The 14,161-nt window shown below is 41.2% G+C and overlaps 1 protein-coding gene across 1 annotated transcript in view; it reads left to right on the top strand.

Annotated features, from left to right (window-relative positions):
* INCENP (inner centromere protein) overlaps positions 1-13,256 on the top strand; it is a gene marked incomplete at its 5' end in the record, with an annotated part of 30,512 nt that extends 17,256 nt beyond the window's left edge. The window contains 12 exons of the mRNA XM_081331898.1: positions 703-754; positions 2,654-2,768; positions 2,852-2,986; positions 4,026-4,067; positions 5,419-5,528; positions 5,618-5,738; positions 6,708-6,830; positions 7,819-7,991; positions 8,492-8,606; positions 8,728-8,826; positions 10,139-10,289; positions 12,936-13,256. Of these exons, the coding sequence (XP_081188024.1) occupies positions 703-754; positions 2,654-2,768; positions 2,852-2,986; positions 4,026-4,067; positions 5,419-5,528; positions 5,618-5,738; positions 6,708-6,830; positions 7,819-7,991; positions 8,492-8,606; positions 8,728-8,826; positions 10,139-10,289; positions 12,936-13,141 (1,442 nt within the window). The 3' untranslated portion in view covers positions 13,142-13,256. The remainder of the gene's footprint in view (positions 1-702; positions 755-2,653; positions 2,769-2,851; positions 2,987-4,025; positions 4,068-5,418; positions 5,529-5,617; positions 5,739-6,707; positions 6,831-7,818; positions 7,992-8,491; positions 8,607-8,727; positions 8,827-10,138; positions 10,290-12,935) is intronic.
* Between the last annotated feature and the right edge of the window lie 905 nt (positions 13,257-14,161).

The following is a 14,161-nucleotide window of genomic DNA, read 5'->3' as shown; positions in this document are numbered from 1 at the left end:
ATCGTAGTGGGGTTGCAACAATCCTGGATAAAATCTAAAACATTGCTATCTAGTGATCATCTGGATTTTTGCTGCTTAGATAAGTTGAGGCCCAGGCCTTGACTTCAGTTCTAGTGCCACCCTTGTCACTCAAAATTGCTCCATGGCTAATCACTCCCCAGGATCTGCCATGCATTGCTTGCTTTCAGGTGATTTTGTCTTTCTGTTAACCAGCCTCTGCAACCTACTCAGGGCTGCTCCTGGTCACACAAAATCTTTGTTCTTGAGGTGGCGAATGGTGAATGCTCTTCTGTGACCACTGCTATCTGAAACCATGCAAAGTATTCCTCACTTCCCCTCTCACCCTTTCCCTGATTATGGAGGCACCCAAGGCCATTTGAGTGCACACCCCATTATTGTGCAGTCTCCAGAAATCACACAAGAATGGGCATGTGTTTGAGAATAGCTGTTGAGTGTTGGTGAATGCTGGTGTTTCACTCAAAACTTTGTGGTATGTCGCTTTTTGACAGCATGTCATGAGTTTGTCATCATTGATTTAGTTTACACTAAATAGCTTGTATTTTCTATAAAAAGAATTTGTACACATATGAATATTCTGCCTGGACAATTGACTACTTACTTATATGCTGATGAAACAACTTTGCCTCTGCCTAGCTTGGCGAAACCTTTGAATGCTCATCCTCTATTTTCCTTTATATGCAGAAGACAGCTCTGAAGTGAGTGATGAGTTACAAAAGCAGCCTCAGAGTGCCCGGTATGTTTCTTTGCCTCTTTTTGACAAAAGCTGTAAAACACTGATCTGGGGAGATAGAGGAAAATAATAAAGGAATCCTCTTCACTTTGCTCTTTGAGTATAGGAGGTAGTCAGGGTAAGTAAGGATAGCTGAAAATGCAAAGAATCTGCAAATCTTAATACTAAAAGTCAAAGAGCAAACTGAAAAAAATGGGATTAAAATTTAAAAAAAGAAGACAAAAGTAATTACAACAGGTAGAGCAACCAACCTTAGAATTGATAATGAAGATACTGAAGTAGTGGATAACTTTTCCTTTTCATGATCAACCTTCTGCAGTAAAGGCACAAGCATTCAAGAAATAACATTGTAGACTAGCACTTGGTAAAGTTAGCCATAAAGACTTTGAAAAAGATATTCAAATCTGTATGTGTGTGTGTGTGTGTGTGTATCTCAATATTATAAAGATCAAAATCATACAAGCCATTCCCTGTGACATTTTATGGAAGTCAAAGCTGGACTTTTTTAAAAAAGATAGGAAGAATATTGACACCTTTGAACTTTGGTGTTAGAGAAGACTTCCAAGAATACCATGGACAGCCAAGGAAAACTGTTGCATCATTGAACAAATCAACCCAGAGTTCTCATCTCTCTGGGAAAAGGTTGTAAGGCTAAGAATGGTAGAAGAGGATGACCACCAGCAAGAAGGATGGATTCAGTTACAGTGGTGATGAGTGGCCCATTGGGACATTTGAAAGGACAGGTCAGAGATAGATTGTCATGAAGAGAAATATCACTGTGGTTGCTAGGAGACAAAAAACATCTTGATGATAATCAGGATAAGGTTTAAATCTTTGTAGCTAATTACAAGGAACCACCTGATTTAATATCAAAGGCTATATTCCTTCCCAGTTCTTCTGTGTGTTCAGAACAGATGCGATCCTCTTCCCCAAACCTGTCATTTCAAGGATTTTGAAACTTCTCTGCTTTCAGAGCATTGTAATCTTAAGTTCTATAGGAAAAAAGGCTGCACAGTTTCTTTCTGTTTTCCTTGCCTCTGTTTCTCACAGCACCCCCAGTGAAGTGTGTGATGTAGCAAACCCACAAAGAAGAAAGCTCAGCAGGTCCAAGTTACAGGACAAAAAGGAGTCATTGGTTTCAGGCCAAGCTATTGAGGGAATCCTGCTGCTAGTCTTCCCAGCCATCTGTGCAAATACTAACTAAGAGATGCTTGGCAGAAGTCTCCCACAGAGCAGTCCCTCCAGAAATTCAATGGAATCTTCTGCCAGCTTCCTGCCAAAGTAATCCAGTGGTGCCTCTATGTACCCCCTGCCAGAGGTGGGCTGCATGTAGTTCTTCAGATGTCAGTGCTCCACATCTCCCAGTATGCATTATCTTTGCTTAATGCTGATGATAGTTAGTATTTAATAAACTCTGCAGGTTATTCTGAGTCCCAGACATATGGAAACTACTCTCAGAAGCCACCAATGGGAGAAAAGAACAATAGATGCAACATTTCCAGATGGCTAAAGCCAATGGGGTGGGGGTGGGTTTCTTTTCTTTGGATACATCAAGATAATCATCTTGGGGTTGGGGGGAATCCCTAGAGCCTTAGCATTTAATTTTTCCTTACTATATGGGAGGCAATTACTGATCAGCTGCTAAAGTGATAATAATTTTACAAAGACTCTGTATCCTTTCCCTATCTGAGATTTTAGGTTAAGGTTTAAATTCATTCTTAAGTCCTAAGTAGCTAATCTTGGACTCCTACCTCATTAAATAGTTACCAAGCAGCTATTTTGCCCCGAGTCCTTTGTGAGTTTAAAAGCCACAGGATATAAGATTTTATGTTTCCCACCTGTATCTGAGATGAGGCGTCAGGGCTGAATCGTGATATCAAATGAGCCTTTAAAATCTTGCAGGAGAAAGCCAAGCTATAAGAGAGCAATTAGGGATAGAGATGATGGACAGCACACAGAAGATGAGCTCTCTCCACCAAGAAAAAAGACTCTGTCTCCTCAGTGTCCTGCCAGCAAGGTAAGGCAAGCGTTATGTCCCTGAGAGCACGCCCAGGACAAGGAGTTGACTTCTGTGGATTGATAATGTTCTGGGTTTTTCAGGTTGTGCGCCCTTTCAAAACATTCTTGCACACAGTGCAGAAGAACCAGATGCTGATGACTCCTGCCTCTGTAAATCGGAACAGCACAATAAAATCATTCCTCAGGCAGAACACTCCCCTCCGCTTCACACCCAAGGTAATTTAAAGTACTTTGTATTTAATATCAAAAAAAGAGAGGGGGGGCCTTCTGAATTGATGATAGAAGTTGCCCCTCTTCAAAAGTTGTAAATATCAAAAGGTTCAAGTTCTAGTCTTGTTATTTAGCTAAGGACATAGTCTCACGTTGCATATATTCCGCTGTTAACTGGTGAGTTTACACAAATGTTCAGTTTGAAAGTCCCTGGTTGGAGCTCTTTGGGTTCAAATAGCGAAAAGCTCTGAAGTACTATATGATTATATTCAGTTGAGTTGAGCTAGTAAAAGAGCAAAGTTGAAAACCAAGAATGTGAGCAATTGATGAAGGTAATAAGATTTAGGAAGGACCAGGATAAGCAACTTCTGGATAGGTAAAATCGTGCACAAGTGGCACAAGAAAATAGATAGGCAAAGGGACCAAAGAGACTGAAAGGCAAACATGGGGTTTGCGAGATGCATTGTTTTGAAATTCTGAGCGATGTCTCTAGACTTAGCTTTTTGTTAAACCTGAAAACTTAAATAATTTTGCCTCAAGCATTGTAGCCTTTAAGTTCAGTATTCTTCCATATGAGTTTCTGGCAGATAGTTTAGCCCTTTGTTGCTTCGTGGGTTGAATATCCCAACAGGTTGCTCTTATGCTCTTATGATTCTAATTAACAAAATGTGTAATAGGGCAGTATCCTGTATGAGGCCATATTTCAGCCCTGTTGTAGGCAAAGAGCCGTGGTAGCACAATGGTTAGAATGCAGTATTGCAGGCTAATTCTGCTGCTTGCTATTTGCTAGCAATTTTCTAGCAGTTCAGCAGTTTGAATCTAACTGGCTCAAGATTGACTCAGCCTTCCATTCTTCCGAGGTCAGTAAAATGAGGACCCAGATTGTTGGAGGCAGTATGCTGAGTCTGTAAACAGCTTAGGGAGGGCTGTAAAGCACTGCGAAGTGGCATACAAGTCTTAAGTGCTATTGCTATATAGATAGTGAAAAGATTTTCTAACACCCAAATATATTTATTAACTATGTCTCAATCTTTTCTTTACACAGGGAGGGTTTGTTGTAAGTAACAAGAATGAACTTACTTACACAGTAGGTGCATTTGTGCATAATTAACCCAGTGTGTGTTGCTCAAAGCTGTCCTAACTTGCATAGAGATCTCTTTAACAGAAGCCCAGCATATATTTAGTGTTTTTCAACTAAATTCTAGAAAGTAGATAGTGCATGTACAGTTATTATTAGAATTGTACTGTTTATTGAGTTAGCCTTCAATATTTCAAAATATGGTATATTAATCCATCTAATTCATCTCTCAGATCTATTTTTGCAAGCTAACAAAGTGCAACAAAAAGCTATTTAAGCTACCTTTGGATTACTTCATGTATATTGTTTATAAAGTTGCTTTAGTGCGTGCAATGTGAAGTATAAATAAAATACAAAATTCATGCTGACATGCTCAGTTGTAACTAGCTGTATGTTTGTACAAGTAGACCTTAGCAACTGGCTTGTTTAGCAACTGTCTGCAGCTGCAAAGGTGACCAAAAAAAAAGATCAATCCTCACATTTACAACGTTGGCAGGTCTGTAAAGCAAAGGAAAGCTTAAGTAAAAAGGTAATGAGAGCTGTGGTTTCACTTAGCAAACTTTGCCTAACTGCCTAGTTGTTTCCAAAAGCAAAAGGGCTGCCTGTGAGGGGAGGAGTTATCCTCTGAAGGGCAGTGAAAACAGATCTCAGATCCCAAAGACCACCTTGAATGGAAGAGAACTGCTCCAGCAAGCAAAAGCTACTTGTACAGAGTGCTAAAACCTGTCATATGTTTCAGGTTTTATCAAAATAGTTTTGGTTTAAATCCCCACTTCTGATTCTTTTTTATGCCAGTTGCTTGAAAATTTCAGGAATTTCTAGTGGCAGAGCACACAACTTACAGGAGCAAAGCTGAGCTTGCAAAGAACTACTTAAGCCATTGCCTTTATCCTACTTTGAAAATTATGAGTAATTGGCACTATTTTGTATCCACAGAAAACATTCTGTTCCTGAAATAAGACTGAGCAGAATTCTGGACATCCCACTTTTCCCCCAGGCCTCTCTAATCCAGTTGTCTGGTGTTGATTCAAAAATATTTAAGAATACCTATTTCTGCTAGTCTAATTCAGAAAGCTTTTAACAACCCAAATAAATGGCTGGAACTTTATGTTCCAGGAAAAAAAATTCTTAATGCCCTCGGAAACTTTTCATCTTCCAAACAGGGTGGTTTATTTATATTGCAGGTTTACTGTGAAATGTGTTCACTAGAATAGAGAGGTTACGCTTTTTTTTCTTTTTGCTAAAACCACAATTCTGCTTTTGACCTTTCACCTCAGGGTGGACTTTTACAGTCACAATAAAAATGGATGCAACTTTCCATAAGACCTTAAGATGAGCTGCTTCCCTCTCTTCTGTCTAGGAAAAAGAGAGGCAGCGGTTAGAGAATCTGAGGAAAAAAGAAGAGGCCGAGCAACAAAGAAAAAGGAAAGTGGAAGAGGAAAAGAAACGACAATTAGAGGAGATGAAACGGTGTGGATTTGAGTCCTTCTGGCTGCTCCTTTTGTAATCATTCCTGATCTTTTTGGCTTCCTTCTAACTGTTCTCCTGTGTACCCTCAGTAAACGTGAAGAGCGCCTCCGAAAGGTGTTGCAGGCTCGGGAGCGAGTAGAGCAGTTAGAGGAGGAGCGAAAAAAACGACTTGAACAAAAATTGGCTCAACATGAAGAGAAGAATGAAAAGGTAAATGAAGTGAGACAGCTTTGGGGGAAGATGGTATATAGTATTGACATAGTATCTAGTTGTAAGATACTGCTAGCACTGTATCTTGCTAAAGCCAGATGAGATTGTTAAAGTCATGCTCTTATCATCTCAGCTCAGAACCACTCTTAGTCTTTATACTATATTATTATTTATACTAGACTTTTCAGGCTCATGCAAAGAAAACACTACATTTAACTTTTATTTTTTTTTAAAAAAAAAACAACTTGCTTTTTAATCTATAACAAAAGAGAAAAAAAATAATTCAATACAGTAATAAATGATAATTAAAAAACAAAAGAAACTAGAATAAAACTAAAGCTTAGAAAGAAGATAACGGTAATAACAACAAAATGATATATACATATTAGAATGATGAAATATGATCATAATAAACTCTTGAATAACAAATTAAACCTTGGCCACACGGAACCATGTTTATCAGATTTCTCACAGCATTGATGGAAAGTAAATTAATCTGTACAAATGTCATCCATACTTTTAACCTGGATACAGCAGAACATCTGAGCTGCTGCTATTCCCATGCAGGATAAATTCATGTTTTTCATACTTCACTAGGTACCAATTTTTTCAAAATATAATTCCACATCACATTCATGTTTTGGATTCTTAATTCTTTCCTAACCACTACTTTACAACTCTAGGGGTTCCCTTCCATGTATAGACCATAAGACCCTTTTTTGGTTAGTACAATCATTTTCTAATAATCTGAGGTGAGGAATTCATTAAAACTGTAGCAAAACAAAGCATCCTCTTTCTTATTTTTCTCAAAGCTGGAAACAAAACTCTCCCATGTGTGTAACATGGTCCTATGGACCGCAGCCCTCCACGATGGAAATACTGCTTGCCCAGTTGGCATAATGTATTGTCCGCTCACTATGTGTTTCGAACAGGATATGTTCTATGTACCAGGCAAAATGTGTATTTTAGGTCCGAGAGGAAAAAATGGCAGAAGGCAAAATTAAGAAAAGGGCAGCGGCTAAGAAGCTGGAAGAACTTGAAGCCCGCCGCAAGAAAGAGGAAGATGCCCGCAAACAGAGAGCACTGCAACTGGTAAAGTAGAGGGTTGATGGGCAAAAAGCAGGGCAGTGGTGGATGTAGGAGACTAAAGAAGGGGGAATTAATACATTCCTGTTTGTTGTTTTTGACACAATTCTTTTAATTTCTGTTGATTTGGGGAGGTAATCTTAAGAAACAACATCTTTAGATTAACCAGATTAAATGTGCTTTATATCATGAGCATCAAGGTAAACCTCGATAAAAATAATGCCGCTGGGGGGGGGGCGAAAGCCCTAATAAGCAGGCATATACATAGAATGAAGACTATTGCTAAGCACATTTGACTTGTGCTTAGATTGTAAGCCGCCCTGAGTCTTCGGAGAAGGGCGGGATATAAATGGGATTAAAAAAAACCAGATTATAACTAATCTGATCCAATGCAGATTTGAATCAGGCCAAAATCATAGCAATGGAAAAAGCACTTGGATGGGTCATTTGCCCAATAGCACCCACATTACTACAGTGGTTGCAAAAATGCACTAGGAAGGTCAAGTTCAATTCTTGGTTTAGACCAGGGGTAGGCAACCCTGGCTCTTTTATGACTCGTGGACTTCAACTCCCAGAATTCCTCAGCCAGCCATGCTGAGGGGAAAGGGAGAGGTTTCCAAGCTGAGCCATGCTAGCTCAGAAATTCTGGGAGTCATAAAAGAGCCAAGGATGTCTACCCTGGCTTAGACTTTCTTCCTATATAGAACTTCTTTCTGACAGACTGTTTCCCACATAGTCAAGATAAGCTTCAAAATGTCACTGTGTATAATTGGAAAAATTGTTTTGCCTCTTTTTTCTTTACAATCTTACATATTAAGAGCTGAGCAGAAAGAAAACACATACCGTATGTTTCAGGTCCACGATCTTATGAGATTATGAAAGAGATGTAGTTAGTGTCATGTATGATTTTTCCCAAACTCTGATTTTCTTATTAGCTGGCTTTAGTTATCTATGGAGTGAAACTCACTTGGACAATAACAAGATCTTTTCTTAGGAGGAAGAAGAACGTAGACATAAGGAATTGATGCAGAAGAAAAAAGAGGAGGAACAAGAAAGAGCAAGGAAGATTGCAGAACAACAACAGGCTGAGCTGGAAAGAGAAAAAGAACTGTCTGCTAAGAGAGAACTGGAGAAGAAGCGAGAGCAGGAAAAGTTCCAGGCCCAGCGGTAAGAACAGAGTAACTGAGCATCCTTCCATTACCTGAATTCCCCATAAAAGTAGGCATGGGAAGGCTTCTGAGGTGCATAAATATATGATATGGGTTACCTGTCAGCATAACTGGGACTACCATGGGGTTTGAGTTAATGATGAAAAGATTGATTACTGGTGCTAAATTTATTTTATTTTTATTTTAATTCCATTTATATCCCGCCCTTCTCCGAAGACTCAGGGCGGCTTACAAGCTTAGCAGTAGCCTTCATTTTATGTATATGCCTGCTTATTAGGGCTTTCACACACACCCCAAGTGGCATTATTACAAAGTCAGCTTAATTGCCCCCAACAATCTGGGTCCTCATTTTACCTACCTCGGAAGGATGGAAGGCTGAGTCAACCTTGAGCCTGGTGGGACTCGAACCTGCACTAATTGCAGGCAGCTGGTGTTACTTAAGGAGGCATTAGCCCACTGCTCCACCAAGGCTCCTAAATGTAGTATGTTTGCTTGCAGGAAGCATGAACAACAAGAAAGAGAAAAGGCTGCTCGTTTGCAAAGGGAGGTTTTACAAGCAGCTAAAGAAAAAGAGAGGCTCAGGAAAGAAATGGAGGAGAAAGAGAGGAAACTGGTAAGGGATTCTTCATCTCTCTGAATGTCTTCAGTCATGTTTGCCCTCCATCCACCTCATCTGGATCCTGTTGTGGGGCAACATCAGTGACCTTTCTCAATATTGTATGGCCTCTTTTTAGCTGGAGCAACGGAAGCAAGAAGAGGAACTACAGAAAATAACTTCAGAGGCTCAGGCAAAGGTTGCTAATAAGCAACTGAATGTGACCGTGAATATTGAGGTAACCTCGGAATTACCCTGAATAATTAGCAAAAAGTAACATTAACAATAATAAATAATATATGGTCTTAAATTTAAGAATATATTGGAAAGCAGGTTACCTCTAGCAGTGTTTTAAGATTTAATTTGTAGAACCATTTTTAGTAATGCCAATAAAGTGGAATTGCAGCTTTTCAGTTGTTGAATAAGAACATCTCTTTGTATACACCTCTTCTGCTGGGAATTGTAGCTTGGCAGCTACAAGCTGGAGAGTCACCGTCAAAATTTTTTTATTATTATTTATGTATTTAAAAGGTATAACCACCCATCTTATAACAAACTTGAGTGGCTTCCAATTAATTATTCTATAATAAACACAATTTGATACTGAATAAACCAGAATAAGATAGCCTTGGCCTTAAAAACAACAAATAAGAATGTTGGCTTATTTTATTGCTCTATGTCATTTAATATCAAATCTGCTTCTCCCATCGCTCCTCCCTCTGTGTGTGCATTGTTGGGGGCGGGGGGGGAAGATAATTTTTGGTGTGCTTCTGTCTTTCACAGATTTGGAAAAACCAGAAAGTATCAGAAGTTAAAATCTAAGGAGAGAAAATAAATTTACTAGAAGGAAATATCTAGATTTATACATTGTATTAAAAAACAACAACTGGCTACCTCCTAAAGCTTATTGTTGGAAAAATAAGGCTACTCTAATAGAATTGTTTTTTTCTTGAAATAGAAAGGAACTTCAGATCCTCAGGATATGCTTTACCACAAATTTTAATTTTTTAATTTTTAATTTTAATTCCATTTATATCCCGCCCTTCTCCGAAGACTCAGGGCGGCTTACAAGCTTAGCAGTAGCCTTCATTCTATGTATATGCCTGCTTATTAGGGCTTTCACACACACCCCAAGCGGCATTATTACAAAGTCAGCTTAATTGCCCCCAACAATCTGGGTCCTCATTTTACCTACCTCGGAAGGATGGAAGGCTGAGTCAACCTTGAGCCTGGTGGGATGCGAACCTGCACTAATTGCAGGCAGCTGGTGTTACTTAAGGAGGCATTAGCCCACTGCTCCACCAAGGCTCTTGGTCCAAATGTCCAAAGCTGCTTTAAAGGGAGGGAGGGTGCAGCCCAGATGATTACGTCTTACTGCTGCCATTGTTGGAAGAACTAGGCAGATTATTTGGGAATGAGGATGAATAAATTATGTGGGTTACTCTTCTGCGAAATGGCAGGAGACTACTAGTAGGTATCCTCTAGCATTTGCTGCGACTCTTTTAGTAGTTCCAGTGACTTGATTTTGCTTCTGGCCTTCTTTTTTCTAGAACTTGCCTATCTGTAATTCATATCAAATGACACCTCAAGGCCCCAAACAACCCAAAATTGATATAAATAATTATGGAATGGATTTGAACAGTGATGATTCAACAGATGATGAGAATCAGCCTCGCAAAACCGTCCCTGCTTGGGCTTCTGGTATGTTGAAACCCATCTGTGTTCTTTGCTTCACATTATAGCTGAGCGGTCTCTTAGATCTGCTTTACCTAACCCAGTGTTCTGTAGATGTAGGGAAAGTGCAGCTTGTAGAAGTGCTAAGAATTCAGAGGGAGAAAATAGTAACATGGCAGGAGGGTGCTAGGTTGTGGAAGGCTTCCCAGTATTTTGTGGAAACTGTTACCACAGAATATGATAGTTCACCTTACATGCTTTTAAAAATTAGCAGACAGGGTTACAGAAAAAAATCTTTATCCTGCAATTAGCCTTGAGTACTGAACAGAAGATATGTGCTCAGAAGCTGTGTAAGAAACCATTAGTATTTTGGAAGAGTGAATGAGATGCTAGGCTATATAAGCTCTGATTTAGAAGATGCTTAGTCTAATAAGATTTTCAAGCATCTTCTAAACATACTTGCTTAAAAACAAATCAGAGCTTAATGCAACATGAAATGGGCTATTAAAAATGTGAAAGTTCTGTGTAATGTGACAGTACGGTATTCATGATGTACTTGAAGACTTGACACAAAGTCTTTTAAAGGTGGTTTAGTAGCTTAGTCTTTTTTGCACACTTTGTGAATACCGTATTTTCCGGCGTATAAGACAACTGGGCGTATAAGACGACCCCCTACTTTTCCTGTTAAATTATAGGTTTTGGGCTATACTCGCTGTATAAGACTACCCCACTGCATACAAAGTCTGCTTGGATTGGGTGGGTCACCTCTCTCTCCCTCTCTGCCTGCCCAGCCCTCCCTGTCTCCAAGACGCAATTTTTTTTAAAAAAATCCCATTTATATCCCGCAGCTTACAATCTAAAGCACAAATCAATGTGCTTAGCAATGTACAAAGTACACTTCCGGCATCCAGAGCCTGCCTGCATTTCTTTAACCTCCACATGCTTCCGACTTTCGACAACTTCAGCATTGTAAACCTTGTTGCTGTTAGTATCCTGGGTGACTCTTCTCCAAACCCCCTCTACCCCAACCCGGGTGAAAATGCTAACGTGCTCCCAGTGTGTGCCTATCCCTCTCCAACCAACTGCCCCGCCCATCCGTATCTGGCTCCAGCGGGCTCGTCCACACGTCCCAGGGCCGCCCTCCAGCAGTCCCCGGCTCCGGTCCATCTGACACCGATGGAAAACAGCCGGCCCTTGCCTCCAGCGCGCAGGCTATAGCATGCAGTCCCGACACAGGTCCGTTGGCAGGCAACGGAACAGCTGGCATGTTTTGTAGTGCCCAGGCTCCCTGTATGGCAAGGCAGACTGGGCTGTCCTCCTGAGTGCCTGCGGGGTCCTCAGCAAAGCCCTGCGATGCAGGCGCGTGCAAACGCCGTGAAGCAGCTGGTCATCGGGTTTGCAGAGCCAGGAACCGACGATCAGCTGATAGTTGGGCTTGCTGATTACGGGTGACCTCCTCCCTTGTTTGTCGGAGCGCCGTGTCATGGAGAGAGCCGTGTGCAGTGGGGTGGGTGAGTAGGTGAAGCAGGGCTTATTTTTGGAACGAGACCCCCTGCGGGCTCGACAACAGACAGCAATTTTGTGATTCTCTCCCCCTTCCTCCCCCCCTATCAATGAGCTGCCGAGGTTGCCTGCATGTGTGTATGTGTGGAGGGTTGTTGCCTCTGGTTTTTCCTGTAACATCGGACAATAAAACCACCCCTAACTCTAACACCCGGCGTATAAGACGACCCCCGACTTTTGAGAAGGTTTTCATGGGTTAAAAAGTCATCTTATACGCCGGAAAATACGGTATACTTTTAAAATGTGCTACGAAGCAGAATTTCTATTTCCTGCTGTTTGACAATGGTGACTTTTATTTTTAATATAGACAAAATATTTACAAAGATTGCATAAATGCATTTCAAAAAAATTAAAATAAAAGTTGTATATAGGACAGTGGTGGCGAACCTAAGGCATGTGTGAAAGAGGCGACACTCAGAGCCCTCTCTGGGCATGCGCACCATCACCCCAGCAGCCCCCCCTCCCCGGGAGGAGAGTCACCCCCGGGTGCAGCCCGTGTGGAGCAGCACAGCCAAGGACATGGCAGCCGGGCTGCAGGGACAAGATTCCACCCTTGTGTCCCATCATGTGCAGATGATGTTGCGGGGCACAGGCGGAGGGCGTGGCTGCCATGGCACTGCAGGACCACCTGGGTGATGTGCTGCGGCGGGCCATGGAGGTGATAGGTGGCCATGTGGGTGTGTAGGATGGGGGCATGGCAGGCGGGGTGGTTTTGGGGCACTCGGTGTCTAAAAGGCTCACCATCACTGATATAGGATATCCATCTCTTATGGGTCAGATCTGTTAAGTATATTTTGACAGGCAGATTTCACTGCTTCTAGCTAGAATCTATAATGGTTCAAAAATATTTCGGGAAGGAAATGCTTTGCTAACAAAATCAAGATCAATTCTAATTTCAGTCTGGGGTTGTTGTTTTTTTTAATTTAAAATGTTCTTAATTGTTGCTGTCTTTTATATGAATTGGATTATGAGGGAAAAAGATAATTTCCTCTGTGAGATTGGGGAAAATTTATCCCTTGTTCCTTGAGAATACTTGCTGTCCATTTTAAGAACAAACCTCTCAATGCAAACCACCATGACAGTCAATATGTCGGTTCTTCCCTCCCTTAGGAAATCAACTAAGCCAAGCAATCCTGCATCAATATCATAACCCACCAAACCTCAAAGCACTCTTTGGCGTGGTGAAGAGTCCCAAGTTGGAAGAAATCTTCGATAAGAGCAAGCCACGTTATTTCAAGCGCACAAGCTCTGCAGTATGGAATTCCCCACCTTTCCCGGGGGCCAAATCTCTGTCTTCTGCCTTCAAGAGGTGCTGATGTCTGTTCAGTCTAATGTGTGTCTGGTTAGGTTTGTCAAAGGAGAAAATGTGTTGCTTTTTAACAGAGTTTTGCACTCTGTTTTCTTTTATCAATATTAATAAATATTATCCTCTTATAATGAAGTTGCTGTCTTTACTCACAGTGCCTAAGTGACCTGCTAGGATTGGCAACAATATTATAATAAACCTACTGTTATGTATGACAGCTATTGGAAACCTATGTGCAGAGACAGGGAGTTGACCTTGATTAGAAGTATATAAGAACCATTGCCGAGGCCAGGGGTAGGCAACCTCGGCTCTTTTATGACTCATGGACTTCAACTCCCAGGTCCATGAGTCATAAAAGAGCCGAAGTTGCCTACCCCTGACCTAGGCAAAGAGGGTTGAAACATCATTTAAGTCCTGGGAAGCAAGAAAATGTTTGGAAGCAGCTCAGCCAAATGTTTGCCTGATTCATTGAGGTATAACAAGAGCGGCGGGTACAGTACAATCAGAGATGCAAGATTCTGATTCTATAGCCTACCTCAATAAAGTATATTATTATTTAGTCTGTTCTATCTAGTGGGGTTGACATGTTGGTTCAAGAATAAGGACATGTCATCACTTGGCATTGAGTGGCCTTGGGTAATTGCTCATTCTAACCTATCATTAGATTACTGTGAATATATGAATTGGGACAGATCAAGCCCTTGAGGAGGAAGAGGGGTTAGAAATGCACCATGAAGCATGCCTACGGTCATCTTATGTATTTTTGAGCTTCATCTTTAAACACGATAGAGCAGGGGTTCCAAGGCCACAGCTTACTACTGGGCCATAGCCTATTTGCAACCAGGCCATGCGAGCAGCTGGCTGGCACTCACACGTGTGCAGCTCCACTTGAAGTCAATTTGCACACAGATGCACGCCAACCCACCACTCACATCACCTGGTTCCCCACCCCACCCCAGCCAAGCCACCAAGCTGCAAAAGCTGGGGACTGCTGTGATAGAGAATGCAATTGTTGATAAAGGGGCTTAGT

Source organism: Vipera berus (genome assembly GCF_964194415.1).
Source record: "Vipera berus genome assembly, chromosome: 1".
Taxonomy (NCBI): domain Eukaryota; kingdom Metazoa; phylum Chordata; class Lepidosauria; order Squamata; family Viperidae; genus Vipera; species Vipera berus.
Note: the sequence above shows the minus strand (reverse complement) of the source record. Positions and strands in the feature narration are given on the sequence as shown.